Here is a 26,400-nt window from a genome sequence, read left to right as displayed (position 1 = left end):
GCTCAAGGTTGGTTCCTGTGGTGAGATTAGGGAAAGGTGGCTCCCTAGGCTCATTTCCCAACAGTGCAGTAATTTGCATACTCTGGTTTCCCCATCGGTTTCTTGGCTCCTGGAACCAGGAAAATGTAGGCGGAAAAAGCAAGTGGGGCAGCTACTTGGAATTTGATCCCTTCTTCCAGCTTGCCCGCCTCCGTGGCTTGAGCTTTGGTCTCAATCAGATTCTTTCTTTGCCAGTCTCTTACCTGCTGTGCATACAAGGAGCTGCTGTAGGCCAGACAGCTGATACCCTGTTAAGGAGTGGTCTGCCCAGCTACACACAGCTAGGGTGTGGGCTTCTATTCTCTAGCTGCTGCTACCTGTGAACTGAGGTTATTCTCTTGTCACATCCAGACAGGCAGTAAACACTATCTCTTACACAGATGGGAAAACTAAAGCCCTCTCTATAAATGCCACTGATCTAAGCTACTTGAGTGGGCAGTGGCAGAGGGCATGGCAGGGAAAATTTGGAGTCAAAATCAAGCCAGGCACTGGTGGCTCACCTGTCATCCTAGCTACTCCAGAGGCTGAGATCTGAGGATCCCAGACCAAAACCAGCCCAGGCAGGAAAGGCCCTGAAACTCTTTTATCTCCAATAAACCACCAGAAAACCAGAAGTGGCATTGTGGCAGATGGGAGAGCACTCGCCTTGAGCTGAAGAGCTGAGGGACAGTGCTCAGGCCCAGAATTCAAGTCCCATGACCCCAAAAAAAACCCAAAACCCAAATCATGGGAAAGAAACAGCCTTGGCATCGGCTCCTGAAGCCTCTGAGTGGCTCTGCCAGAGGCTAGATTGAGAAAGAGACCTGGAAGAGAGGCTCTGAGCCCTGGCAGGCCAGCTTATTAGCCAGATTAGGCCTGTCCAGAAAGCATAGAATGTCAGTGTGGGCCATTAGAGGCACTGAACATCATGACCTGACCCTACCCAGGCCCAGCCCTAGCTGGCACTTGCCTTATGGATTCCCCATTCCTTGTGGGTGCCTGTTGAATGAACAGGGCCAGGCGCAACCTTTTAACATTAGCCATAGTCTGTGGTACAATGCCATTGCCTATCTGCTGTAGAAACACCTGTTTCCCTTATACCTGCAAAAGTAGGCGCAGCAAATGACTAGAAATCAGCTCTGGCCTAACAGCAAATGTGACTTTCCAATTGTTTACTAAATAAAGAAGGCCCTCCCTTGCCACACACACATTTGTAGCTTGTGCAATGAGAGAATGGACAAGAAGCTTAGTGTTGGGACCTATCTTGAAAACAGTGTCTTGGGTGTCAGTAGCTTACTTCTATAATCCTAGCTACACAGGACGCTAAGATCTAAAGATCAAGGTTTGAAGCCAGGCCAGGAAGATAAGTCTGTGAAACCCTTTTAAGAGTGCCAGCCTTGAGTGAAAAAGCTAAGGGATAGCACTTAGGCCCTGAGTTCAAGCCTTAGAACCAGCACAGAAGAGGAAAAATGGATAAAAGAAAACGTCTTGAAATTAAAAAGTAAATAGCCCAGAGCTGGTGGCTCATGCCTCCTAGCTACTCAGGAGGCTGAGATCTGAGGATCCAGGTTAGAAGCCAGCCCAGGCTGAAAAGTCTGAGATCTTATCTCTAATTACTCAAAAAGCTAGAAGTGGTGCTATGGCTTGAGAGGTAGAGTGCTAGCCTTGAGCACAAAGAGGCTCAAGGACAGCACCCAGGCCCTGAGTTCAAACCCTAGGACAAAGAAAAGGTAAAATAAAAGCAAGTGGAAAGAGTTCCTTGTCTCTCCTTCCAGGAGACTCCTGGAGCCTCACAGACTCTACTACTACTAGGATAGTAGTAGTAGATAGTCTTGGTGGATGGGGCTATAGGGTCTTCTGCTGAACAGGCTGTGTTGGAGACTCCAATATGAATGCCATCATTTCAGAGAATGTTGAGGTATGAGGCTGAGGGTATCCCTATTTCCTTATTCCTGTATGTCCACCCTATCTCAGGTTTTGGGGTCAGGGAACTCATGTGCTGCCCCAGCCTGTCCTCTGTGGCACCTTGGACAAGTCATTCAGCATTGCCAAGTGGCTGATAATGAACTGGACAGTCTGGTATTTTCACTTCCTGTCCCATAAAAACAAACAGAGGCCCATAAATAGCTTTTTAATCTGGAAGCACTAATTAATTGAAAAACTAGCATATAAAATATAGCATATAAAATAAAGCAATGACATTTCTTAGTGCAGATAAAACCTGATGAGGAGGCTAGAGGCAATAGGGACCAGATACCTTGAAGAGGACATTTTGAGCTCTTGCTTGTCAGAGCTATTTCTATGGCTCTCCTTGCCTTATACCCAGGCTTGAGCATGCTTCTGGTAAAGTGAGCCCTGCCTTGCATGCAGGGGTGACAGTAGGATGATACTTGCACATACTGTATAGCTACAGTTTGCAGCTATACAAAAATGCAGGTGCCCTACAAGCTTCAACAACAGTAAGTATATTTTCCCTGGATGATAGTACTTGGGGGATCAATCTGATAGCCCAGCTTTTTACTTTAAATATTTAACATCCAAATTATTTTTTGGCTGTAAGAGGGGCGGGGATGGGAAGGATGTCAGAATGCCCAGCCTCTTTTTTTTCCAGGGACAGATGAACAGCTTGACACAGGGACCAAGGCCAGCCTATAGGAGTCATATCCAAGCCTCTTAATGAGCACTTCCTATGTGGCAGGTGTTGGGTTACACACCTAGCATGTATCATCTTGTGGAATCCTTATGACAACCCTGTAAAGTAACTGCCCCATTTCACAGACGAGGCCCGTGAGGGACAGCCACTTGCCCCTGGTGACATAACCAGTGGCACAACCTGTTCTTGACTTGGTTCTAGGACCCCCAACCTGCTGGAGGGCCCCTTGGCACTACCTCCCCAAGCTGCTGCCACCTAGTCCTCTCCTCCCTGCTTTGTGACGAAAGTTCTAGGCTACAGTATCTGGGAGGGGCCAGAGGAGCACCCGAGGGCTCCCTCACAAGCCATTTTATCTGCCAAGTCATTTCTCATCCTCAGCTGTGGCCAGCACAGAACAGAACAGCTCTATCTTGTCCTACCCTTTGTACTTCAACCTTGCCTCCTATCCCCTCCGCTGCAGCCCTGCCTCCTGCTGTGTGCCCACTGCTCCTTGCTCTTACCAAGGCCAGCCCAAAGCCTTAGGAAAGATGCTCCCGCCACAAGGGACACAGCACTTTTGGAAATCTTAACTGAGAACAGAATGGCATGGAGTTCCTGGGACCGGCAGGCTGGGAGTGGCCTGCTTTCTTTCACTCATACACAACAAAGATGAACTTTTAAAATGGCTGACATTCTTTATTGATGCCTTATAGAGATACGGAGTTTTGACTTAAAATATTTTAAATTTATGTCTGTACACAGCATACATGTCATCCCCCATCTTTGGGGAAGGGCAAGAGAGAATGGGACAGGGGGCCCTGGACCCTGGCAGGGGCAATGGGATGGGTGAGCGGAGGGGGTGGAGGTGGGTTATTAAGGAGCATCTTGCTTACTAACATGAAGCCTCATGGCCTGTGAGAGCAGGGTGAGGCTGCATTGGCTTCTGAGGAGGGTTCCTGGAGGGAAGGCACACAGTGCCCAACTAGCCGGCCACACCGGCATCCCAGGGGTGAGGTGGAGCAGGGAAGGGGCTGAGCATAGGACCCTGCTCGGGCCTCTGCTCCCCAAGGCCTTCCTCCTCACCCACTGAGAAAAGAGGGTTTGGGCCTCAGCCCCAGACCGAGAGCCTAAATGACAGATACAATGTGTATCAACAGGGTGATCGCTTATGATCCACACAGCTAGAGGTGCCATGGGGGCCAGAAACAATCCTACAGTATCTTTGGTTTGGGGTTCCTTTCCCTCCCCTACTCCTCCCTGCCATGCCTGTGGGCCATGGGCCATACACTGGCTTACTCACTGAGGTGCTTACAGGAGAGGATCTTGGCGGCCAGTTGCTGGGGGTCCAGGAGCTGTGGGAAACGCGCCATCACAGCCTCCACCAGGTGTGGGGGGAAGACGCCACACAACTTGGTGTACACACCAGCCCGCTCCTTTGCCAGGCTGCCTGCCTTGCTCCAAGGGGTGCGGCCAGCCCCTGTGCTGGGTATCTGGGGCTTCTGAAGGCCTGGGGTTGGTGGGGTTAGTGGGTATGGCTCAGACCAGTACTCTCGGGGTGCAAAGGCAGGTGGGGGAGGCGCATAGTCAGCGGGGACACTAAAGTGGCCAAAAGCAGGGAAGGCAGGTGCAGCAGGGTGCTCAGACCCATAGGGGCGGTAGCCAGAGTAAGGGCCTCGAGGGGGGCCTGGCTCTCCAGCACCCCCTCCTCGCACCCCCCACAGTTCTGACATCTGACTCTCCAAGGAGCCAATGCCAGAATCCAGGCAGTCCTGGGAGGTGTATGGGAGTGAGTCCAGGGTCTGGGGGACCCAGTCTTTGGGCCCGAAACTGCTGCCACCGCCACCACTAAGCGGAAGGCTCCTGCCTGCTGGGGCAAAGGCTGGTGTGAGGCCATCCTGGTGGGGCCCTGGGGATGCCTGGACCCCCAGCTTCTTCCCATCCAGGCTGTTGTGCTCACGGTCTAGTGGCACGGATGTGGACTTCGGGGTAGGTGAAGGCCGCTGGCTACTTTTGTTCTTGCTGGGGGTCCGGGGGGGTGAGAGGAGGGCGTTGGCACGGAGCTCATCTGCCACAGAGCGCTGGGGGCGGCTTGGCCGCTCTGGGTGGAAGAATCGGCACTTGATCCCATAGGTGCACTTCCTCCCTGCCAGAGGGGGGGAGGCGTGGTGAGCTGGGGCCTGAGGGGAGGAAGCAGCTGGGGCAGGGGCAGACTCAGGTAAGCGGAGGTGCAGGATTAAGGAAGGTATAAAGGCAGAGCTGGTCTTACCATAGGGACAAGGCTGCTGCTTGTGCTCAGAAAGCAGTGGCTTCTTACGCAGGAAGTTGTCTAGGCTAGGCCCATGCCTGCCAAGGGGGTCATCAGGGGGCATGAACCTACAGAGGGGAAGAAAGATCTCTCAATGGGAGCAAGACACCTGGGGAACTTCTATATATGGAAGGCAGGGCTGGATGGGCAGCCTCACTGAGAAGACTGGGAGAGTAGCCCTAAAATGGGTTCCCACGTCCTGATATCCAAGCTCTTTCACGCTATTGGGGTTAGCCAAGGGAAAAGGGATCCCCATCTAGAGGGTCACAGCCCAGGGACACCTTTAGGTAACTTCAAGGCTGGGTGCTCCCTAGGTGGTTAGGAGGCCACATCCTATAGCTGTATCTGCTGGGGGGAAGCAATGTGGACAGCTGAAGAATAGACCCCAGCCCATCTCCAAATCAAGATCCTCACCCGCCAGGTCCCAGTCTGCACTCTCCCCATCCACCTTCCTTCCAGATTTGCCTGCTACCCAGACCCTGGGGGCTCTGGGTCCCGGAAGCATACTTGTCATTGACGAAGGAGTACATGAGCAGCCGCTCCTCTATGAAGCGCTTCCACTCCTGCCTCTCATTCTGGAGGTCACGGTAGGTGTCGTTGGAGACGACAACGCCGTCAGACTCAAAGGCCAGCTTCACGATGAAGCGGTCGTCGTAGCACACCACCCGCTTGCCACCCACACGCCGAGATGGGGTGAACACCAGGATCTTCTTCTTCTCCAGTTCCCGAAGGATGTGCTGGTCTGAGGGAGTGAAGTGGCATAGGTCAGGGCCCAGCAGGGACTGAATCAAGCCCCCAGGGCTGTCCAATCTCCTGGTGGCTAGGGGCTGTTAATACCCCAATTCACAGCAGAAACCCAGCCGTGCCAAGTTCACTGCCAGAAGTGCCTGCCTGAAGTCCAAGAACTGTCACAGGGCTGTTCTATTGGCCTGTTTACTTCCCCTGCTCTGGGTGGCAGGGTTGTTGGAGCCAGAGGTGGCTGTTCAACAGCCCGTCCTGTAGGGGTTCATGGAGAAGCACCCTGGCTTGTCCCTTGCATAGGCAGGACAAGGCTACTTACTAGTTCTTGTTTGGAAAGAGCAGCTCTTCCTGGAGCCCGCAGCCCCATCACCCTGCCCCATAGACCTCCACACTTATAAACAAGTTTCTCTCTGAAGTTGGGGGTCTTGAAAGGGGAAAGGAGCAGCCCTATGTACTGAGCACTCATCCTATGCCCAACGCTTTCCTAAGTACTCCTAGGCTAAGGCATGCAGCCCTGTTGTCACCCAACTTCCACCTCACCCCCATTTTACATAGGAGGGGCAGGAGGCTGGGGGTGGAGGTAGGGGAATCAAAGTCCTTGTCTGGGGCGGAGAGCCACGATTCCAACCCTGGCTGCCCTGGTCCAGTGCCCACAGCCTCAGGTATTAAGCTATAGTGCTCCTCTGACACTGGGAGGTTGAAGGCGTAACATGGGAAATGCCTAGGATTGGAGGCAGAGGCTGCACAAAGCAATTTCTCCTCCTTGTCCCTCCCCTCACCTTGTTTTCTTCTGCTTCTAGCTTTAATTCAGCGTTCCAAAGTTTTGCTCAGCTTGCTGCTCTATTACTTGAGCCATGCTTCCAGCCCTGCTTTTTTCTATTTAACTGGAGATGGAGTCTCACAGGCTTTTTTTGCCTAGGCTGACCATGAATTGCAATCCTCTGATCTCAGCCTTCTGGGTAGCTAAGGATTTACAGACAGGAGCCACCAGTGTTTGGCTGACGACGGTGATTTCTGAGGAGAGTTAAAAACTGGGACAAGAGCTGATGCTCCTGGCTTGGGTCTCTTGGGGAAAAAGCAGGGCCCCAGGGCAGTACACGTACATACCTGTGATGGGCACGTCGGGCCGAGGCTGCTCCTTCCTCCAGGATGGCACAAACACTGTGATGTCGGTGTGGCCCCGCTCTAGAAACCAGTTCACGGCCAGCAGGATGCCCCGGCAGGAGAAGATCTCCTTGTTCCCGTGGCTGGGAGGGAGGGGAGGGACAGGTCAGCTCTTGAGGGCGGGCAGCCAGCACGCTGTCACCAGGGCCTGAGCAAGAACATAAGGCAGCTCTTGCTCCAGCCCCTGGCCGGTGGCCAGCGGGGCCTGAGGCCTGGTTCCACAGTGCTGGGATGGCCAGCCCAGCCCAGGGACTTTCCCTGAGATTCCATCTCAAAGTATGGATCCACCCAGGAATCTGGCAGCATTGGCTACCCATGTTTGGCGAGGGCCGGGCCACTTACAACACACCTGGGGCCAGGGAAAGGTACTGAGTTCCTGCCCTGCCTCAAGCTGCCAGGACCACAGGGACACAGATGTGCGCACGCCCACTGAGTCACCCCCTCCAACACCACGGCTCCACAGCAACGCCGTGACACAGCACTGTGCTGCGTTGGGGGCGGGGGAAGCACCAGCCAGACTCACCAGAGAGAAACCAGATCTTTCCGGATTAAAGTTCAGTCTGTGCACCATGCTATAGGCTAGCACCCCAAAGGGGTGTCAGTCTGCTACACTTGGGACAGGAAGTGACAGTGGGTCTCTCGATGTGCAGTGTGAAAGTGAAAGGCAAAGCTTTTCCTACCAAGAGGCCAATTCCCTGAGCGGCTGTAGGCTCCTCCCCCCTCATCCCCCCCTCCCACCCCTCCCCTCACTTCCTCTGGGACTGAGGCAAAAAGATGGCCAGGCAGCGCTAGAGGTTCCACTAGCTGGCCAGAAGAGCTAGGGCAATGATACCCTGCCAGCCCAGGTCTGTGGGCCAGATCTCACCAAACTGGCTGGATTAGTGAGAAGACAGTCTTGAAGGAGTTGCCCTGACTCTGTTTCTCCATCAGAAAAATGGGCCCAGTGGACAGGAGCTTCCTTAGACGGGCCATGTCAGTGGACAAGTTTCATGCTGATTTGATGCCAAGGCAAGGTCAGCAAAGTGGACTTTCTGTCAAGGGAGGAAAGATCTGGGGCTGGGGGCTCCCTGCCCAGAGCTCTGTCTTTCACTGACCCCTTAATGAGCAACTCAGACTCTTGTGTCTGGAAAATATGGCAGAATAAACGTTACGCAAAAGAGGCAAGTCCATAGCAGACCACATCCTGTGTGTGGCTTGTGGGGGTAGGGGGCACAGCTGGAGCCCCAAGAGAAGGCAGTGGGCATGGGGTGGTGGAAAGCATGGAGGTTGTCTGGGGGGTATAATGGGCTCCAGGGTCTCATATAAATTGTAGGGGAGACACAGTCCAGCTCCAGTGCAGCCTTCATCCTTGCCTGGTACCTTCCTATCACTCAGTTGCTTGTCAGTTAACATTTACCAAAAGCTACCAACCTGATAGTCCAAGTCTCAACACTGAATCATCAGTAAGCCCATGAGTATTGTCATGGGCCTTTCCCTCCTTTTTTTCAGATGAGGAAATTGGCCCAGAGAGGGTTACTTAGTCACTAAAGTCACACAGCAATAATGAAGCAGATATGCAGAATTAGAGCCAGTGTTCATAACCACTCTCTGTTGATGCTCACACAATTATGAGCAGGACTGACTCCAACTGGAGGCCAGGGGCAGCACTTTATCCTCCCTGACTATTCCAAGGACACCTGGAATTGAACTGGAATTGGTGCCACTGGATTACCTTCCTGCCCCTAACGTAAGACCTGAAGTGTTGAGACAGGGTCTTATCCAAGTTGACTGGAACTTCCTATGTGGTCCAGGTGGGCTTTGAACTGCCTCCTAAGTGCTAAGAATGTGTGTGCTCCCACAAAACTTTGGGAGGAAGAAAGCAGATGAAGGAGCAGTCTGGGAACAGGAAAAATGATGAACATTGCAAACTCCTGCCCCTCCAAGAGCCACTGAAGGCTCCATAGCTTGAGAAGCCTTTCCTGACCTGCCAGGACGGGTCAGGCCCTTGACCTGTGTCTTTGCAATGTCCAGTGCTTCCCCATCACACTGTCACCTTCTGTGAGCCCTCTGCTGTCTCCCCAGGTGGTAGCTACACTGATCACACACACCACTCACCTGTGTGTGCGCTCGCTTCTCCTGGGCCAGAACTGCTAAGCCTGGAACGAGGCACGCTAGGGTGTACAGTGCCTCTGGACACTGAAAACGCTGGCTAGGAATGAGTCTGCTCTCAGGAGCCCTGGCATCTGGAATGTTCCTTCAGCAGGTAGGCACAGTGCTCCTCTTGGCAGAACCACAACATCCCGTGCCTGGGTACCTTAGACTTCCATCCAGCTCACTGCAACTCAGGCCTGGGTACCTTAGACTTCCATCCAGCTCACTGCAACTCAGGAACTGGCCCAGGAAAATCTAGATAGGTTTCCACCCCTGGAGTCCAGCTTGCCTGAAGGTCTGCGGCACGGGCAGCCTGGCCCAGCCAACCAGGCTGAAGAGATGTATTTATGTGGGAGACTCCAGCTTCGTGGCTCCCGCCCCAGGACAGAGGGCAGGGCTGGGCCAGGCTCCCCAGGTGAAAAGATTTGCCTGGGCTGGGCTGGACTAGTGGAGAAAAATTCCCTTAGAAGGAAACAGAGGTGAATTTCCCCACAATTTGCATGTGGTAGGGGCTAGCCCGCCTGCACTTGCGGGGAGGGGGCAGAAGGGCAGGAACACAGCAGCAGCTGAGACAGGAAGTACGAGGCTGGAATTCCCCTCTTGCCTCTGCCCCAGCCTAGAAACCCCCAGCAGTCAGGCCGGCAGGCAAAGGCGCTCTCAGCGCTACCTCAGCTCCCCTGTACCCCTCTACCACTGGCTCTCCTCCCTGCCCTAGACTCCTTCTGCCTAGAAGTCACAGACCCTCTAGCCCAGATCAGGCTGGAGCCTGAGAGAGGATCCTGAACTCTCAAGGCACTGGCTGTATCTGCTTGCCCCAATGTATCTCAGCTTCCTGTCCAGGACCAGTCCATTTAGAGACCAGAAGACAGACGAGGGGGATGGAAGAGAGCTGGCTCACCTGCATGCCTGCTGAGCCAGGCCAAGACCAGCTAAACAGCTCACTTGCCCTTGCTGGGCTGGGAGTAGGTGTGGCCAAGTGCCAGAGAGAAGAGGCTGATGTCATACCAGCCTCCAGCAGCCCACCTGATCTCTCAGGCCAGCAGAGAAACCCTCCCCTGTGTCTGGGGTCTCCCCGGGTCCATGCCAGACAGGAACCTTTCCTTCTGGGTGATCCACCCAGACCTGACTCACCAGCCACACGGCAGCGAACTGGGAGAAAGGAGGGCCAGAGGGTGGGGCCTAGATTGAAGGGAGAAGTCAGGTCAATGGCAGCCTCCCCTCAACCTCTGCTTCCACCTCATCCTATTCCCTGTAAGATGTGCTTGGGAGACAAGTGCAAGGCCAGGAATCCCCTAGAGACCTGTCTAGTCCAGGCAGTCCATCTGCCTGGTGTGCATTCACCTTCAGCCAGAGCATCAGCTACCTGCCCACAACACACCTTGGGAAGCCAGGGCGACTTCCCCTCAGAGGAAACTTCAGAGGACCCAGCCCCTGAATAACTACTGCCAGGCATTTGGGGCCCTCCAGGTTCTATAGCAGTTACTCCCATGAGGACCACCCAAGGGGTGCTATAGTTCTGTCTTTCAGATGAGAAAATGAGGCTCATTATGTGATTGGCTCCTACAGAGAGCTGGTGCCTACAGGCTAATCCTGGCCCCATCTGGCATCCTGTCACAAGTGAGGAATGGAGGCTTGAGAGAGTAGCTTCATCAGGGACTACACAGTAAAAAGTGAGCTCTGAGGCCAGAAGATTCTAGATTTGAACCCTGGCCCTACTACTCAGCAGTAGTGTGGCACTGGACAAGGCTTTAACCCCTGTGTTTTCAATCCTAGGCCATTGCTGAAAAACCCAAAGGCTGGTTTAAGGGAGCCAGCTGTCGTGCAGTAGGGCCACATGGAGGACTTCCCCTTCCCCTCACCAGCAGTCCATGGGGGAGTCAACCTCCTGCCTGTATGCCCCTCTACCACTGTGGTAGAGGCACACCACAACCATTCCATGCCATCCATCCTCTCTTGAGGTGGCACGTACCTCATGGCCACATTGCTTCCATCGATGACCACAGGTCTCAGGTGGCTGCCTTCTTTGTCCTCTTCTGGGAGTATGGGCTCCAGGGCGGGAGCCTTAGGGGTGCCCCCACCCCGAGGCACCAGAGGGGGCTGAGGGCAGGAGTCTGGTGGGACTTGGTGCTCCCGCTCCGTGGCTGAGCCATGTTTCACCAGTTCCCCAAGCACGGTGTTAGTGTCTGCATGGGCCCCCAGTTTCTGTAGGACTCCGTGGATCTCAGAGGATGAATAGCCCAGCTTCCGGAAGAAGTCCACCTTCATTTGCAGCTCTGAAGCCAAGGCCTCTTCAGTGGCAGGTTCCTGGGCTGGTTGGAGGGTTCCCTGACAGCTGTAGCTGTCCTCAGGACCCCACAAACTCATGATGGAGTTGGCTTCCTGGATAAGCCTGTCCGTGTCACAGGGGCCATTCATATCTCGGACTGCAGAAAGGCACCTGTCACAACTCCTGGGGGACGACCACAGAGTAGAGGAACGAGGAATGTCACTTTCATTTTCTCCTGCCTGCCCCACCACACCGACTACTTACAACCATCCACATGTGTCAGCTTAAGCTAGCCTCAGCTGGGGATGATCATCATTCTCATTATATACGGGGGAAACGGAGGCACAAGCATTGAGAACTTGCTCAAGGTCATTCTGCAGTTCACTGGCGACTGAAGAATTTGAACTTGGTCTAACTCCACCTCCCCCCACAAGCCAAATCACGCCCGCGTCAGCCCAGGGGGCCCAGAAGGCAGGGGCGGGGCTCTCAGATGGAAACTTGGGGTTGTGAGTGCGTTGTGTGTGCGCAGCGGGCGGGGGGGGGGTGGGGACGGCGGGAGGGGATTCCCGGTGGAAGCCATCACCTCCGTCCACCCGTCCCACACTCGAGGGCCCAGGCCCAGGAGGTGTCGGCCCGTGGCTGGACTCCCGGACGGGACGGGGGAGGGAAGTTTCCGGGGTGACCAACCGGGGAGAAAAGTTGCTGGGAGGCTCTGGTTGGCTGCCGGGCGGCGGTGACGCCAGCCCGTCCCGGACCGAGACCCGGGCGCGCTCGGCGCCTCCTTCCCGGGGCTCCCCAAACTTGAGCTAAGCTACAGCGATCCTGAAGACCGGCGAGGCGGGGAGGCCGGCCCGGCGAGGCGGGAGGCCGGCCCGGCGAGGCGGGAGGCAGCACCGGCCCCGTGTTCCTCCGCTCGGCTCCGACCCCGCCGGAACCCCCCCTCACCCCCTTCCGCCCAGACTCCGCGGCCCGCGCGCCTTCCCCGCCGCCCACTCACCCCGCCAAGCGCCGGCCGCGGACGGCGGCGTCTCCATGGGGCCGCGTCCCGGGGGTCAGCAGGCGGCGCCTTCGTACGGGCGGAGGACGAGCAGGTGCTTTAAGGACCGCGACGCGGAAGCCGGGTACGGCCGCCGCCCCTTCCTGCTCCGCCCCCGGCACGCCCCGCCCCGGACACACCCACTCCAAGCCACGCCCACCCGCCCAAGCCACGCCCCAGACCGCCTTCCCCGCCTCCTGCGTGCAGTCTGCTGAGTGTCAGTCAGGTCAGGGTTGGTTCTCAGTCGCGGTCCACTGCCCGCCGTCTCCAGGCCTCCGCGGCCCCACTGCAGACGGCTGCAGGGAGCGCGCGGCCTGCCGGCCCGCCCCACGCCAGGTAAGCACGCGGCACCAGGTGCGCGCAACTTTTGGGTACCTAGGACTGGACTAGTCCACCGGCCTGATGAAGGTGCACGTAGAGTGAAGGAGGTTCAGAGAGGGGTCCACGCACCGTCCGAAGTAGATAAAAACGGGTTCAGAGGCAGACCAGTTACCCTGACGGATGCCCGGTACACAGAGGCTGGCACACTCGCAGGAGCCAAGCCACTTTTTCTGAAATAGCTACTTACCCAGGATGGAACGATGGTTGCCACCTGAAGTTGCACAGTGAGGACAAAAGCCAGGGCAAGGAAAAGGCTGATGCCCAGGTCAGTGCATGGTCCCTTCCAAGATCACAGCGCTGTGGGTGTGTGTTTCCTGGTACTGGGTCTTGAACTCAGGGCCTAGGTGGTGTGTCTGAGCTTTTCGGCTCAAGACTAGTACTTGAGCCACAGCTTCACTTCTGGCTTTTTTTGACCAGTAATACATACTTTTCTTTTCTTTTTTCTTTTTAATTGTTTATTGGGCTGGGAAGGTGGCTCAGTGGTAGAGTGCTTGCCTTGCATGCATGAGGCCCTGGGTTCGATTCCTCAGCACCACATAAGCAGAAAAAGGCGGAAGTGGCACTGTGGCTCAAGTGGTAGAGCGTTTGCCTTGAGCTGAAGAGCTGAGGAACAGCGCCCAAGCCTGCAGAGTTCAAGATCAACAAAAAAAGAAAAAAGAAAGAAAGAAAAAAAGAAAGGAAGGAAGGAAGAAAGGAAAACACAAACAGCAACAAAGAAAAAAAACCTTCTTGTTTCCATTTTCTGGAGGTCATTTCAATACATATTATTGTATATGACCAGAGGCACATAGCCACTTAGCCTGTTTTCCTCTCCTAAGAGTATCCTCCTTTGGCCTCACTGTGTGTGAATGCTTAGAGTCCTGTTTCATTTATCATGTTTCATTTATCATACATTGTATTTTAGCTCTAGCACCTGCATATGAGAGAAAACATGTACCATTTGTTTCTCTGAGCTTGGCTTATCTTACTTAATTTGATTTGTTCTAGGTCCATCCTTTCACTTCTGGCTTTTTGCTGTTTAATTGGAGGTAAGAGTTTCATGGACTTTCCTGCCCAGGGTGGCTTTGAACTCATCCTCAGATCTCAGCCTCATGAATAACGAGGATTACAAGTGTGAGACACCAGTGCCCAGCACAGTGAGTGCCCAGTACTGTGAGAACACAGCACTTCACAGTATTTATCCAGAGGCTAAGATGAAGGAGATTGACATGCTTGTTTATGTTTACTCTTGAGAAACTCAGAAAAGGCAGAATTGCCTCAGTGGGAAAGACATGGGTGGATCTGGGACCAAGAACACCTATTTCAGTGCATCACGGGTCGCCTTTGCCCTCTGGGAAAGCCCCAAGACCCCAGGACGGGAGAGTTTGGCTTTCAGTGTGTGACTGTACATGGCTGCAGGTGTTTTCACTGGAAGTGAAAGGAAAAGGAGCAAGAGGAAGGGGAGAGGGAGAAAGGGAACAGAAGCCACAAACCAGAGGACAAAGTCTTAGTCATACCACTGGCTTACATTGTTCCTGGTGAAACTGAGATTCAGAGGGCCAAAGCCCTCAAAATTAAGGGCTTAATACTGTGGTCTGGCACTTAAATTACATAATCTCTACCTTATCAAAAGCACAGGGTGCTAGTCTCTCTCTCTCTCTCTTTTTTGGTCAGTAATGGGGCTTGAACTGGGGCCTGGGTGCTGTCCCTCAGCTCTTCAGCTCAAGGATAGTACTCTGACACTTGAGCCACAGCGCCACTTCTGGCTTTTTCTGCTGATGTGGTGCTGAGGAATTGAACCCTGGGGCTCATGCATGCAAGGCAAGCACTCTACCACTGAGCCATCTTCCCAGCCCTCCTCCCCACTCCCTCTCTCTTCGTCTCTCTGTCTCTGTCTCTCTCCCTCTTTGCCAGTCCTGAGACTTGAACTCAGAGCCTGAGCTTCTTTTGCTCAAGGCTAGCACTCTACCACTTGAGCCATGGCACCACTTCCGGCTTTTTCTGTTTATATGGTACTAAGGAATTGAACCCAGGGCTTCATGCATGCTAGGCAAGCACTATCACTAAGCCACATTCCCAGCCCTGGGTGCTGTTCTGTGTGAATCAAACATTGGTTATTATGAAAGATAATTTAGATACAACTGTACATGTACAATCTAAAGAATAATAGCCAGGTGCTGGTGGCTCACCAGCACCTGTTGATCCTAGCTACTGAGGAAACTAAGATCTGGGGATTATGGTTTGAAGCCAGCCCAGGCAGGGAAATTTGTGAGACTCTTATCATTAGTAAACCACCAAAAGGCAAAAGTGGAGTTGTGGCTCAAACGGTATAGTGTGCCAGCCTTGAGTAAAAAAGCTAAAGGACAGCACACAGGCCCCGAGTTTAAGAACAAGTACCAGCAAAGAAAAAAAAAAAAGGAAAAAAAGTAGCAATAATTCCAAAGAACCCACATATTATTTAATTTAGAAAATAAACTAGGGGCTGGGAAAGTAGCTCAGTGGTAGAGCGCTTGCCTTGCATGCCTGAAGCCCTGGGTTCGATTCCTCAGCACCACATAAGCAGAGAAAGCCGGAAGTGGGGCTGAGGCTCAAGTGGTAGAGCACTAGTCTACAGCTGAAGAGTTGAGGGACAGCACTCATGCCCAGAGTTGAGGCCCCACGACTGACAAAAAAAAAAAAAAAGAAAAGAAAAGAAAAGAAAAGAAACCAGTGCCAGTAGCTGGTGAAGTGTAGCCTTTTCGTGCCCCTGTACCGCCTCCTTCCCATTTCCTGGAACTGTTTTCCTGAATTTCTGCAAGTCATTCCCTTGCTGTCAGTCCCTAAATGGTGTATTGTTTAGTTTTTTTTTTACTTTATGTAAATATGACTTCCTTTTGTTTTTTTAAAAATCCATGTTACTGGGCAGCAGCGGCTCCTACCTGTAATCCTAGCTACTCAGGAGTCTGAGATCTGAGGATCACAGTTCAAAGCCAGCCCAGGCAGAAAAGTCTGTGAGACTCTTCTCAAAAAAAACAGAAGTGGAGTTGTGGCTTATGTGGTAGAGTGCTAGCCTTGAGCAAAAGATGCCTAGGAACAGTGCCCAGGCCCAGAGTTCAGGTCCCAGGACTGGCAAAAAAGAAAAAGAAAAAAGAAAAAAAATTCATGTCCATTGCCTGCTACTTATGTAGTTTTTTACTTACAATTTTTATAACATACATACCTCTCTCTCTCTCTCTCTCTCTCTCTCTCTCTCTCTCCTCTCTCTCTCTCTCTCTCTCTCTCTCTCTCTCTCTCTCTCTCTCTCTCGATCTATTTCAATTCCTAAAATGGAATTCTATCTCTATTTGGATGTTTTTTTTTTTCTAGGACTTTGTTACAAAAAAGCAGTGACTTTCACCTGTAATCCTATCTACCCAGGAGGCTGACTGGAGGATCGTGGTTCAAAACCAACCTGGGCAGAAACGTTCCTGAGACTCTTCAATTAGGCAGCAAAAAATCTGGCTCACGTGGTAGAATGCTGTCTCTTCAAGCAAACCAAGAAAACTATGCGCACACACACACACACACACAAAGCACATTTTGGTTCTGCTTGCCAATGTCTTAATTCAGTGGATGCAATGGCATGCAGTAGCACACTTGAGGAAATGGATGTGAAGGTTGGGAAAAGTGAAGTTGCTGGCTCAGGATGGAGGTGGGGGGGGGGGGAGGGGCAGGGTTGGAAGTCCCACAGCCCTTCTTGAGGCAGTGATCTCACCTTGGACTCCTGCCTATGGGAGCCCACAGAAGACATGAGAGAAGGGGAAAGCCCCTGGTCCTGAGGCTGCTCTCTGAGTTGGCCTGGCTCTTTCTAGTCTTTTGTCTGTTGTGGAGCTTGGGTCATCTTTGAAGATCCCAAAGTATTGCCCCAATCAAGCACAGCCACCCTTGGACCCCACAGGATGAGGAGAGAGGGGACCTAAGGCTGCCCTACTGAGTGCCAGCCCCAGCCTGATTCTGAGCACCTCATCTACTCCAGTCAGCACCAGGCACGTCATGCGCTCATCTCCCTCAGTCCCTCTTCTGTTTGAGAAGAGCTTGGTGATGGCAGATTCTTCACTGATCTCACTACCTTTAAGATGGTAAAAACATGAGTGAGCCGGGCATCAGTGGCTCATGCCTGTAATCCTAACTATTCAGGAGGCTAAGATTTGAAGATTGCGGTTCAAAGCCAGCTGGAGCAGGGAGAGTCTGTGAGACTCTTAGCTCCAATTAACCACCAGAAAACTGGACGTTAGAGCTGTGGCTCAAAGTGGTAGAGTACTAGTCTTGAGCAAAAAGAGCTCAGAGATAGCGCCCAGGTCCTGAGTTCAAGCCCCTCCGCTGACCAAAAAAAAAAAAAAAAAAATGCTCAGGGACAGTGCCTAGGCCCTGAGTTCAAGACCCAGGACTAGTCTCTCTCTCTCTCTCTCTCTCTCTCTCTCTCTCTCTCTCTCTCTCTCTCTCTCTCTCACACACACACACACACACACACACACACAAAGTGGTGTGTCCAGATTCATGAACCACCACAGCCATATGCCTCACACTTAGGCAGTGTTCTCCTGGCAGTGGGCACAATGCCAGCACCTGACAGATACCTCTGTGTCTTCCTCTGTGTCAGCTTTTTCGTGGGCTAGGAGTGTCTCATGCTGTCCCCCCCCCCCCCCGTCCCCTCCCTTCCCCCACACTGCTGCCTGCCCAATTCCATTCATCTTTTTGGTGACATCACTTCCTCTGTGGGACCTGCCAGAAGTTGAGTGGTTGGTTCCCTCGGCTCCCTGCTGTGCTCTCCCTATATGCCGGATTGTTCCTGCCCGGATCTTTTCTGGCATGCCTCACGGGCTCAGGTTTGTTCTGGCCAGCACTTGCCAGGGAGAGCCCACACGATCTGGTGATGAGTCAGCCAGTTCCCTGCCCTCCTCTGCGAACCACAGTCTCTCCCTCTTCTGGTTGGTGACAGCAGTTTCTTCCTGAGAATTGCCTCTCTTCTGCAGAACTCAGGGTTCCTTTGGGGAAGCCCTGCTCCACTTACAGCTGGATTTTGCAAACCTCTGCCCCAGTCCTCAGGAGCCCTCTGGATTTAATGGCACTGGTCATGAAGCTGAGCCTGCTTCCCACCATGCATGACTGGAGAGCTGGCTTGCCCACTTCCCTGGACGAAGTCTACAAAACTGGCCTCCCTTAGGGGCTTGGTGGAAAAGGCTGGACAAATGACCTTGGAGGCTCAGCTTGGGGAGGACTCTGAAGATGGGCAACTCTGTGAGAGGATTGGGCCAGACACTGGTGGCACATGCCTGTAATCCTTGCTTCTCCAGAGGCAGAAATCTGAGGATCATTGTTTGAAGCCAACCAGGGCAGCAAAGTTCATAAGACTTTTTTTTTTTTTTTTTGTCGGTCGTGGGGCTTGAACTCTGGGCCTGGGTGCTGTCCCTCAGCTCTTCAGCTCAAGGCGAGCGCTCTACCACTTGAGCTACAGCGCCACTTCCGGTTTTCTAGTGGTTTATTGGAGATAGGAGTCTCACGGTCTTTCCTGCCCGGGCTGGCTTTGAACCGCGATTCTCAGATCTCAGCCTCCTGAGTAGCTAGGATTACAGGCGTGAGCCACTGGCGCCCGGCCTTCATAAGACTTTTATCTCCAGTTAGTCAACCAAAAGCTAGAAGTAGAGTTGTGGCTCAAGTGATAGAGTACCAGCTTTGAATGAAAAAGCTAAGGGACAGTGCTCTGGCCCTGAGTTTAAACCCCAACAAAAGAAAGGAAAGCTGGGCATTGGTGGCTCGTGCCTGTAATCCTAGCTACTCTGGAGGCTGAGATCTGAGGATCACAACTCAAAGCCAGCCTGGGCAGGTAAGTCCGTGAGACTGTTATCTCCAATAAGCCACCAGAAAACTGGACGTGGTGCTATGGCTCAAGTGGTAGAGCACTAGCTTTGAGCAGAAATGCTGAGGGACAGCACCCAGGCCCAGAGTTCGAGCCCTACTACTGACAAAAAAAAAAAAAAAAGAAGAGGAACAGGAAGATTAGGTGGAATTCTCCCTTGCCTTAGCTGCAGAGTTGATCCTTAAAATCATCAAGGCAGAAGGACTGCATCTCTCTTGTTTTAAGATTCTTGGTGTATTTTACAAAGATTTGTCACAGCAGGGCTGCAAAAATCAAACAGCTTTTTTTTATTATGCACTGAAATGTGGCACAATATATTTGGATTATTGGCAAGATAATTGGAGGACTTGTTTTAAACAATATTTCCTTGAAGACAACCTGCTTATAAGCATGGGGCCATGAAAAATGTGTGCCTGGAGCTTCTTGTGGTGCTAAAGGGTAAAGAACGGCTCCAGACACACAAATGGCATGGCAGAGTACCTGAATCAAAGGAGCTTCCAGGGCCAGGGTTGGAACCATGGGACTAATGGAATACATAGCGGACCATTGCATTTTACAGAGAGTTCAAAATAAGGATACAAGTGTATTATTAAATATATAACGTGTATTATAAAGTGTATTATTAAATATATATAGTGTATTATTAAATATATAACGAAGAGCAAAGAGCTAGATCTTTTCTTTCTTTTTCTTTTTTTGAGACAAGTTCTCTGTGCAAAACTAGTACCTCATGCCATAGTCTTGCCAGTTTAAACATCTGGGTCTCCTTGAACCATAGGTACAGCCAACGTCTGAATTCAGGAAAACATTTTCCTAGTTTCAGAGTACCCTGCAACTCTCTTTAACTTCTTTCCTCTCTCCCTCCCTCCATCCCTCCCACCTTTTTTCCTCCCTCCCTCTCTCCTTTCTTTCCTTCCTCCATCCCTCCTTCTCTCTCCTCCTATTTTTTCTGTCTCCTTCCTTCCTCCCTCTCTCTCCCTCCCCCCTCTCTTTCTTTCTTTCTTTCTTTCTTTCTTTCTTTCTTTCTTTCTTTCTTTCTTTCTTTCTTTCTTTCTTTCTTTCTCTTTCTCTCTCTCTCTTTCTCTCTCTCTTTCTCTCTCTCTCTTTCTTTCTCTCTTTCTTTCTCTCTTTCTTTCTTTCTTTCTTTTATTCTTTCTTTCTTTCTTTCTTTCTTTCGTGGAGCTTGAACTCTGGGTCTGGGTGCTATCCCTCAGCTCTTCAGCTTAAGGCTAGTGCTTTACCACTGGAGCCACAGCTCCACTTCTGGTATTCGTGTTTAATAGGAGATAAGAGACTCAAGGACTTTCCTGGCTGGGCTGGTCTTGAACCATGATCTTCAGATCTCAGCCTCCTGAGTAGCTAGGATTGCAGGTGTGAGCCACTGGTGCCTGGTACTTTCTTTTTTTTTTTTTTTTTGTCAGTCATGGGGCTTTGAACTTGGGGCCTGAGTGCTCTCCTTGAGCTTTATTGCTTGTCTAACATTCTGCCACTTTGAACCATAGCTCCATTTCTAGTTTTCTGGTGGTTATTTAGAAATAAGAGTCTCACAGACTTTCCTGTGAGGCTGGCTTCAAACCGCTGTCCTCAGATCTCAGCCTCCTCAGTAGCTAAGATTACAGGCATGAGTCACTAGCACCTGGTGTAACACTTTTTGTTTGTTTGTTCTTGTCTGTTGTAGGGCCTGAACTCTGGGCCTGGGCGCTGTCCCTCAGCTCTTCAGCTCAAGGTTAGCACTCTACCACTTGAGCCACAGCGCCACTTTCAGCTTTTTCTGCTTATGTGGTGCTGAGGAATCGAACCCAGGGTGTCTTGCATGCAAGGCAAGCCCTCTACCACTGAGCCACCTTCCCAGCCTCTAACCCTTCTTAAGGCCTCAAACCTACCAACCTCCTGCCTCAGCCTCTTAGTGCTGGGGTTACAGTCATGCTGGGCCGAGGAAAATCTTCCTTACACAGAAATCCCTTGGAAGGAATATGGATGCTTACCTGCTTCCCAAGGAGGTGGAGCTTGGGTGTGCTCTGGAGACAACGATTGGAGACCACTCATGTGAGGAAAGGAAAAGCCAGTAAGTTTACAGTTGGAGATACCTGTAGACAGACAGCACCGTGGCTGGGAGACCAAGGTTAAACTCAGCAGTGAGACCTCTATCCCTGCCAGGAGATGATGTGACCAGAGGCACTTTGCCTCTGTGGTACCCAGCACCCCAGATCAGCACATAAGACAAACCCAAATTAAAGCAGACTAGGGCTCTGCAAAAAACTGCCAATACTCATGAGAAATACTGGCAGACTGGAATGGTCATAGACCCGAGGACCTGTACTGACATGATACAAAAGGTGCCCAGCATTGGGCCTGGGGACAGGGGCCTGGAAGTAAGTTTATCAAGTATATCTGGGCCTTGAACAAGGAACTGGTGGTATAAGCTGTTAGAAAGATGGCAGGGCACTAGTGGCTCACACCTGTAATCCTAGCTACTCAGGAGGCTCAGATCCTTGGATCAAGGTTTGAAACCAGCCAGGATGGAAAAGTCTATGAGACTTATCTCCAATTAATCAGGAAAAACCTGGAAGTGGAGGTTTTTGTGTGTAGTTAAGGTGGTAGAGTATCAGGCTTAGAGTAGAAAAAGCTAAGGAGCAGTGCCCATGCTCTGAGTTAATACCTCAGTACTGACTGGCATAGGTGTGTATGTATGCAGCATATGGACACACACACACACACACACACACACACACACACACACACACACACACACACACACACACACACACACACACACACACAGAAGGATGGACAGAAACTGGGTAAGGATCAAGGAAACTACCATGTTTGTAGCTCTCCTGTTAACCAAAAGTTAACACCTAAATCTGAAAATTTGCCTAGAACATACAGTCTGGGGCTGGGAAGGTGGCTTAGTGGTAGAGTACTTGCTTAACATGCAGGAAGCCCTGGGTTTGATTCCTTAGTACCACATACACAGAAAAAACTAGAAGTGATACTGTGGTTCAAATGGTAGAGTGTTAGTCTTGAGCAAAAAAAAAGCAGCAGCAGCTCAGGGACAATGGCCAGGCCCTAAGTTCAAGCCCCAGGAATGGCAAAAAAAGAAAAAAATACAGTCTGATCGCATGGCCCTTAGAGATCTACAGTGGGTTGGGGGATGGGGCCTCATGTGTCCATTCAGTTCTCCTGAAGTTGAGTAGACTCCCATTTGTGGGGGGAAGGGGGAAACAACAAACCACATCCAAGGTCTAATCTTGAGGCCTTTTTGTTCAGCCTCTCCCCTCCCCCAATCCTGCTGCCTTTGCTCCCTCTTTTCTGAACCTTGAGTCTGACTGCTGGAGCTTCAAAGCCCCTAGAGATTGATTAACCTAAACCTTGAGTTTATAGATGGGGAGACAGACAGCAGGGCAGGAAGGAGGGAAGGAGGAAAGGTCCTTGCTTCTGGCCACATGCCAGGCTCCTTTAAAACTCCAAGACTAGCCAGGCTTCTTCTATCCCACCACTCCTGGCCTCATTTGATGGCAGTCAGACCCACACAGCCCCCTACCCATCCCCTCCCCCTCCCCCGGTACATGTGGTTCACCTGGGCCTCAAGTGAGGCCTAACACTTGAGGGGCAGAACCTCAGTGCTGAGTAGAAGGTTCTTCTACCTTCATGTGGAGCACTTCACTCACAGGTGAGTCTCATCTGGTTTTGAAGTTCCCAGAAGAGGCGGGGCCTAGAAGTAGGTAAAAGGTGGATGGTCTCTACCCCACCAGCTAGGTCCTACGGCCACCACTCTGGGGCCCAGGGAGGATTCTGGATAGCCCTGAGCCTTCCAACTTCAACCTACATTGGGCTTGAAGTCCCTCGTCTGTACTAAGGGACTTGGATTTGGTGATATACTGGATACTGCCAGAGAAAACTGGGTCTTCTTCTGAGCTTGGTAAGTAGGGCCCTAGGTGGAGGGACCCTGCTGTGGAGGATGCTGGGTAGATGTTTGTGTCTGCAGGCTGGCGGGGGTGGGGTGGGAGGGGACTGTTGAAGAACATCCTAGCTGTGTCTCTGCCTGGCATTCTGGCCTGAGGACAAGGCCCCTGATCCTCAACAGGTTGTCTAGTGCCTGGTGAGTGGATGTGGATGAAATCTAAAGCTCCCATGGTGCTTTGCATGGTCATCTCTACCTGAGTCACTTCTAGGAGGTCAGAGGCACTGGGGACTCAGAGCTGAGAGAGAGCACAGAATTTGAGAGGTCTCCAGCTGGGCTGTCTGTGGAGGTAGGGTGGAAGTGGAGGACTAGAAGCTGGGCAGGGATGTACCAGCAGTGAGACCAGATCTGACTGCAGAGCCTGGCCTGGCTGCCCTCCGGGCTGGCAGGGACTCCCTGAAGCCAGTGAAGTCACAGACGGGTGACACAGAGAGGTCATTGCATGTGGCTCACCGTTGTACCACTCCCCGTCTGGTCAGAGGTACAAGGTGCTGATAATCATGTTACTTAGACCTGTTGGCCCTTCCTAACTGGAGTGGGAATTTCCTGATCTTGTGATCCCCTTGGAAATAACCTTATTTGAGGGGAGGGGCCTAGCTGGGCTCAGCAAATCAGAAAAGTTCATTCTCCAGGCTATGGTAATTGGTCCAGAAAAGACCTATGCTCCCATTTAGGTCAACTAGAGCCGCTGAGTCTTAGTGCTGGGTCTTCTCTTTGGCCTAACCAGGAAGCCAATGTTTTCTTGCTAATTACAGATAAGAAAAGCAAGGAGTATCAGGACATAGAATAGGAGATGGGATCAAGCAATGAAAAGAGCATAGATGCTTGGATCAAGCCTTGCTTGAAGCTATAGGAAGGAGTAAAGATCTAGAGCATGGTGGGCCCTCTTCTGGCTTTCCTTCTCAGCTCCTGAGTGATTGAAAAGCTGAACAGGTGGAGGAACAGACAGGGGAACTGACAGACGACTCCTCCCTCTCCACTCTACAACAACTCTGGGATGTTTCAGTTGCCAGAGCCTTTAAAAGGGAGGTCAGCCTAGAGAGGTTTGGCCTCACAATCCTCATAACCCCAGCTCTTGACAATGGTCCTCTCGTTCCTCCAAAGCCATCTGTGTTTCTCCAACATTTCCTGTGCCCAGAAGGCCGTGTGCATGGCTGCACCGGTGGCACACTGTCCATGCGGGTTCTGATCTGTGCGGTGCCCCTGGGCTTGTGCAGCTTATGGTTTATACAACCACACACGGCAGGTCTAGGCTGCATTTTTTTGCTCAATATGCTTAGACACTCAAATGAATTTCACAGCAATTGATGACCTCACAAACCTTATTCTGAATCAGGAAAAAGAAATCATTCTATCATTTCGATAGGATCTAGAAAATGAAAAAATTTATATCATTTTAGTTCAGTCTAATCCAAAGGCTGTATTAGAAAGTTTATGTGTAAGTAGAGTTATTATTCAGCCATAAAAAAGAATGAGAAATGAATGTCACTTGCAGAATAATGGATACAACTAGAGGGCAACATGAACATAAATGGGGGACCATTACAGGGGGAATCCAGTTGGAAGCAGGAAGGGAAAAAGGGAATGAGGGGAGAATATGATCAAAGCACATTGTATATGCATATGAAATCACAATGAGATGTATATAGAATTTTGTAAGGAAGTTTAAAAAGGGAGGTTGGAGCTGGGCATGGTGGTACATGTAAGGTATATTAAATAGGTAGGTTTTATTAGGTAGCCTATGAAGAGAACATATGATATTTAGGCAGGAAAAGAAGTTTATTTACTAAATTGCTGCCCCTGCTGTGCGTGGTGGAGAGGCATGGCCAAAAGAGGACCCCCCCCCCCAGGACTTATCTAGGCCAGGGACAGGAAGAGGTGTGGCCAGGTGGAGGACAGGTATGGCCACATTGGATCTGCATGTGACCTCAGGGCCTGGGACCCTCCAATGGTCAGATGGGACGCATGACCAGAGGTGGCCCAGGATGTAACCTAGCGGGTGGGGGTGGGGGAGAGTTGACTGCTTTCAGGTGTTCCAGTTACCTAGGTAACACAGATACTGAATGGAAAGTTAGCCAAGAGGTAGGGATGTGTCTGCGCAGGGCCTACATGGCCCAGGGCAGACCTAACAGTACATGCCTGTAATCTCAGCCATTTGGGAGGCAGTGATCAGGAGGATTGAGGTTTGAAGCCAGCTCAGGCAAAAAGTTAATGGGTCTTCAGCTTAAATATAAAGCTGGGTATATAGCATGCAGCTGTAGGTAGGAATATATACATGTATATTCACATATGGAAATATCACAAAAACCCTCACTTTGTACAATTAGCCAATTCTAATAAAAAGTTTATTCATTGGCCAGGTGCTGGTGGCTCAAACCTATAATCCTAGCTACTCAAGAGGCTGGGTTCTGAGGATAGTGACTGAAAGCCAGCCCAGGCAGGAAAGTCAGTGAGACTCTTGTCCCCAGTTAACCACAAGAAAACTGAAAGTGGCCGGGTGCGGGTGGCTCACACCTGTAATCCAGGCTCCTCAGGAGGCTGAGATCTAAAGATCTAGTTCAAGGCCAGCCTGGGCAGGAAAGTCCGTGAAACTCTTATCTCTAATAAACCACTCAGAAAAACGGAAGTGGTGGTTCTGTGGCTCAAAATGGTAGAAGAATAGCCTTGAGCAAAGGAGATCAGGGACAGTTCCCAGGCCCTGAGTTCAAGACGTATGAGTGACCAAACACCCTCCTCCCCCCCACTAAAAAGAAAAAGTTGATGTGTAAAAAGATTAATTATTCTGGGCTGAGAATGTATCTTAGTGGTAGGGTGCTTACCTACCATGCATGAAGCCTTGGGTTTGATTCCTCAATACCACATAAACAGAAAAGGCCAGAAGTGGTGCTGTGGTTCAAGTGGTAGAGTGCTAGCCTTGATCAAAAGAAGCTCAGGAACAGTGCCCAGGCCCTGAGTTCAAGCCCCAGGACTAGGAAAAAAAAAAAAGATTCCATTATTCTTTCTGTGTGTGTGTGTGTGAGTGAGTGAGTGAGTGAGTGAGAGAGAGAGAGAGAGAGAGAGAGAGAGAGATTGAGTTTTGGGCTTGAACTCGGCCTGGGCCCTGTCCCTGAGCTATTTTCTCAAGGCTAGAGCTCTGACACTTTGAGCCATAGCACCACTTCTGGTTTTCTGGTGGCTAATTGGAGATAAGAGTCTCATGGAGGGGGGCGGGGTGGGGGGGAGGGGAGAAGGGTAAGGGGGGGGAGGGAAGATGGGAAGGGATGGGAAGGAGAAACAAAGGAGGAGGCAACAATACTTGATAAGAAAAGTACTCATTACCTTGCTCATGTAATTGTAATCCCTCTGAACAGTATTTTCACAATTAAAATAAATAAATAAAGAAAAAAATGTACTCAATACCTTGCTTGTGTAACTGTAACCCCTCTGTACACTATTTTCACAATTAAAAAAAACATTTAAAAAAAAAAGAGTTTCTTGGACTTTCCTGCTGGGGATGGCTTTGAACAGCAATCCTCAGAACTCAGCTTGCTGAGTAGCTAGGAATACAGGTGTGAGCCACCAGCACCCAGCTAATTTCATTCTTCTTCTTCTTCTTCTTCTTTCTTCTTCTTTCTTCTTCTTCTTTCTTTTTGGTCAGTCGTGGGGCCTGAACTCTGGGCTGGGGTGCTGTCCTTCAGCCCTTCACTCAAGGCTAGTGCTCTGCTACTTAAGCCACAGTGCCATTTCTGGCTTTTTTCTGCTTATTGTAGTGCTGAGGAATCGAACCCAGGGCCTCATGCATGCGAGGCAAGCACTCTACCACTAAGCCAATTTCCCAGTCCCCAATTTCATTATTCTTAAAGGCTACTTTTGATTGCTTTCTACTTAATAAGTGAAGCCTATTGTTTATAGAATTTAAATTAGTTTTAT

At 51.2% G+C, this 26,400-nt stretch overlaps 1 protein-coding gene and 1 long non-coding RNA gene across 2 annotated transcripts; one reads left to right on the top strand and one right to left on the bottom strand.

Annotated features, from left to right (window-relative positions):
* Positions 1 to 3,325: 3,325 nt before the first annotated feature.
* On the bottom strand, positions 3,326 to 12,363 carry Zc3h12a (zinc finger CCCH-type containing 12A). The gene is made up of 6 exons (XM_070008728.1): positions 12,254 to 12,363; positions 10,960 to 11,439; positions 6,804 to 6,943; positions 5,463 to 5,697; positions 4,917 to 5,023; positions 3,326 to 4,793 (listed from the first exon to the last, which is right to left on the bottom strand). The coding sequence occupies exons 2-6, from the start codon at positions 11,403 to 11,405 to the stop codon at positions 3,943 to 3,945; spliced, it is 1,779 nt and encodes a 592-aa protein (XP_069864829.1). The 5' UTR covers positions 11,406 to 11,439; positions 12,254 to 12,363; the 3' UTR covers positions 3,326 to 3,942.
* Positions 12,364 to 12,523: 160 nt separating this feature from the next.
* Positions 12,524 to 18,044, top strand: LOC138817975 (uncharacterized). The gene is made up of 3 exons (XR_011368946.1): positions 12,524 to 12,628; positions 13,661 to 13,701; positions 15,998 to 18,044. It is a non-coding gene; the product is annotated as an uncharacterized lncRNA (long non-coding RNA).
* The last annotated feature ends 8,356 nt before the right edge of the window (positions 18,045 to 26,400 follow it).

The sequence above is a fragment of the Dipodomys merriami genome, unplaced genomic scaffold (genome assembly GCF_024711535.1).
Source record: "Dipodomys merriami isolate MVZ:Mamm:240054 unplaced genomic scaffold, mDipMer1.0.p SCAF_71, whole genome shotgun sequence".
NCBI lineage: Eukaryota > Metazoa > Chordata > Mammalia > Rodentia > Heteromyidae > Dipodomys > Dipodomys merriami.
The sequence above is the reverse complement of the archived record's forward strand: the minus strand, read 5'-3'. Positions and strand labels throughout refer to the sequence as shown.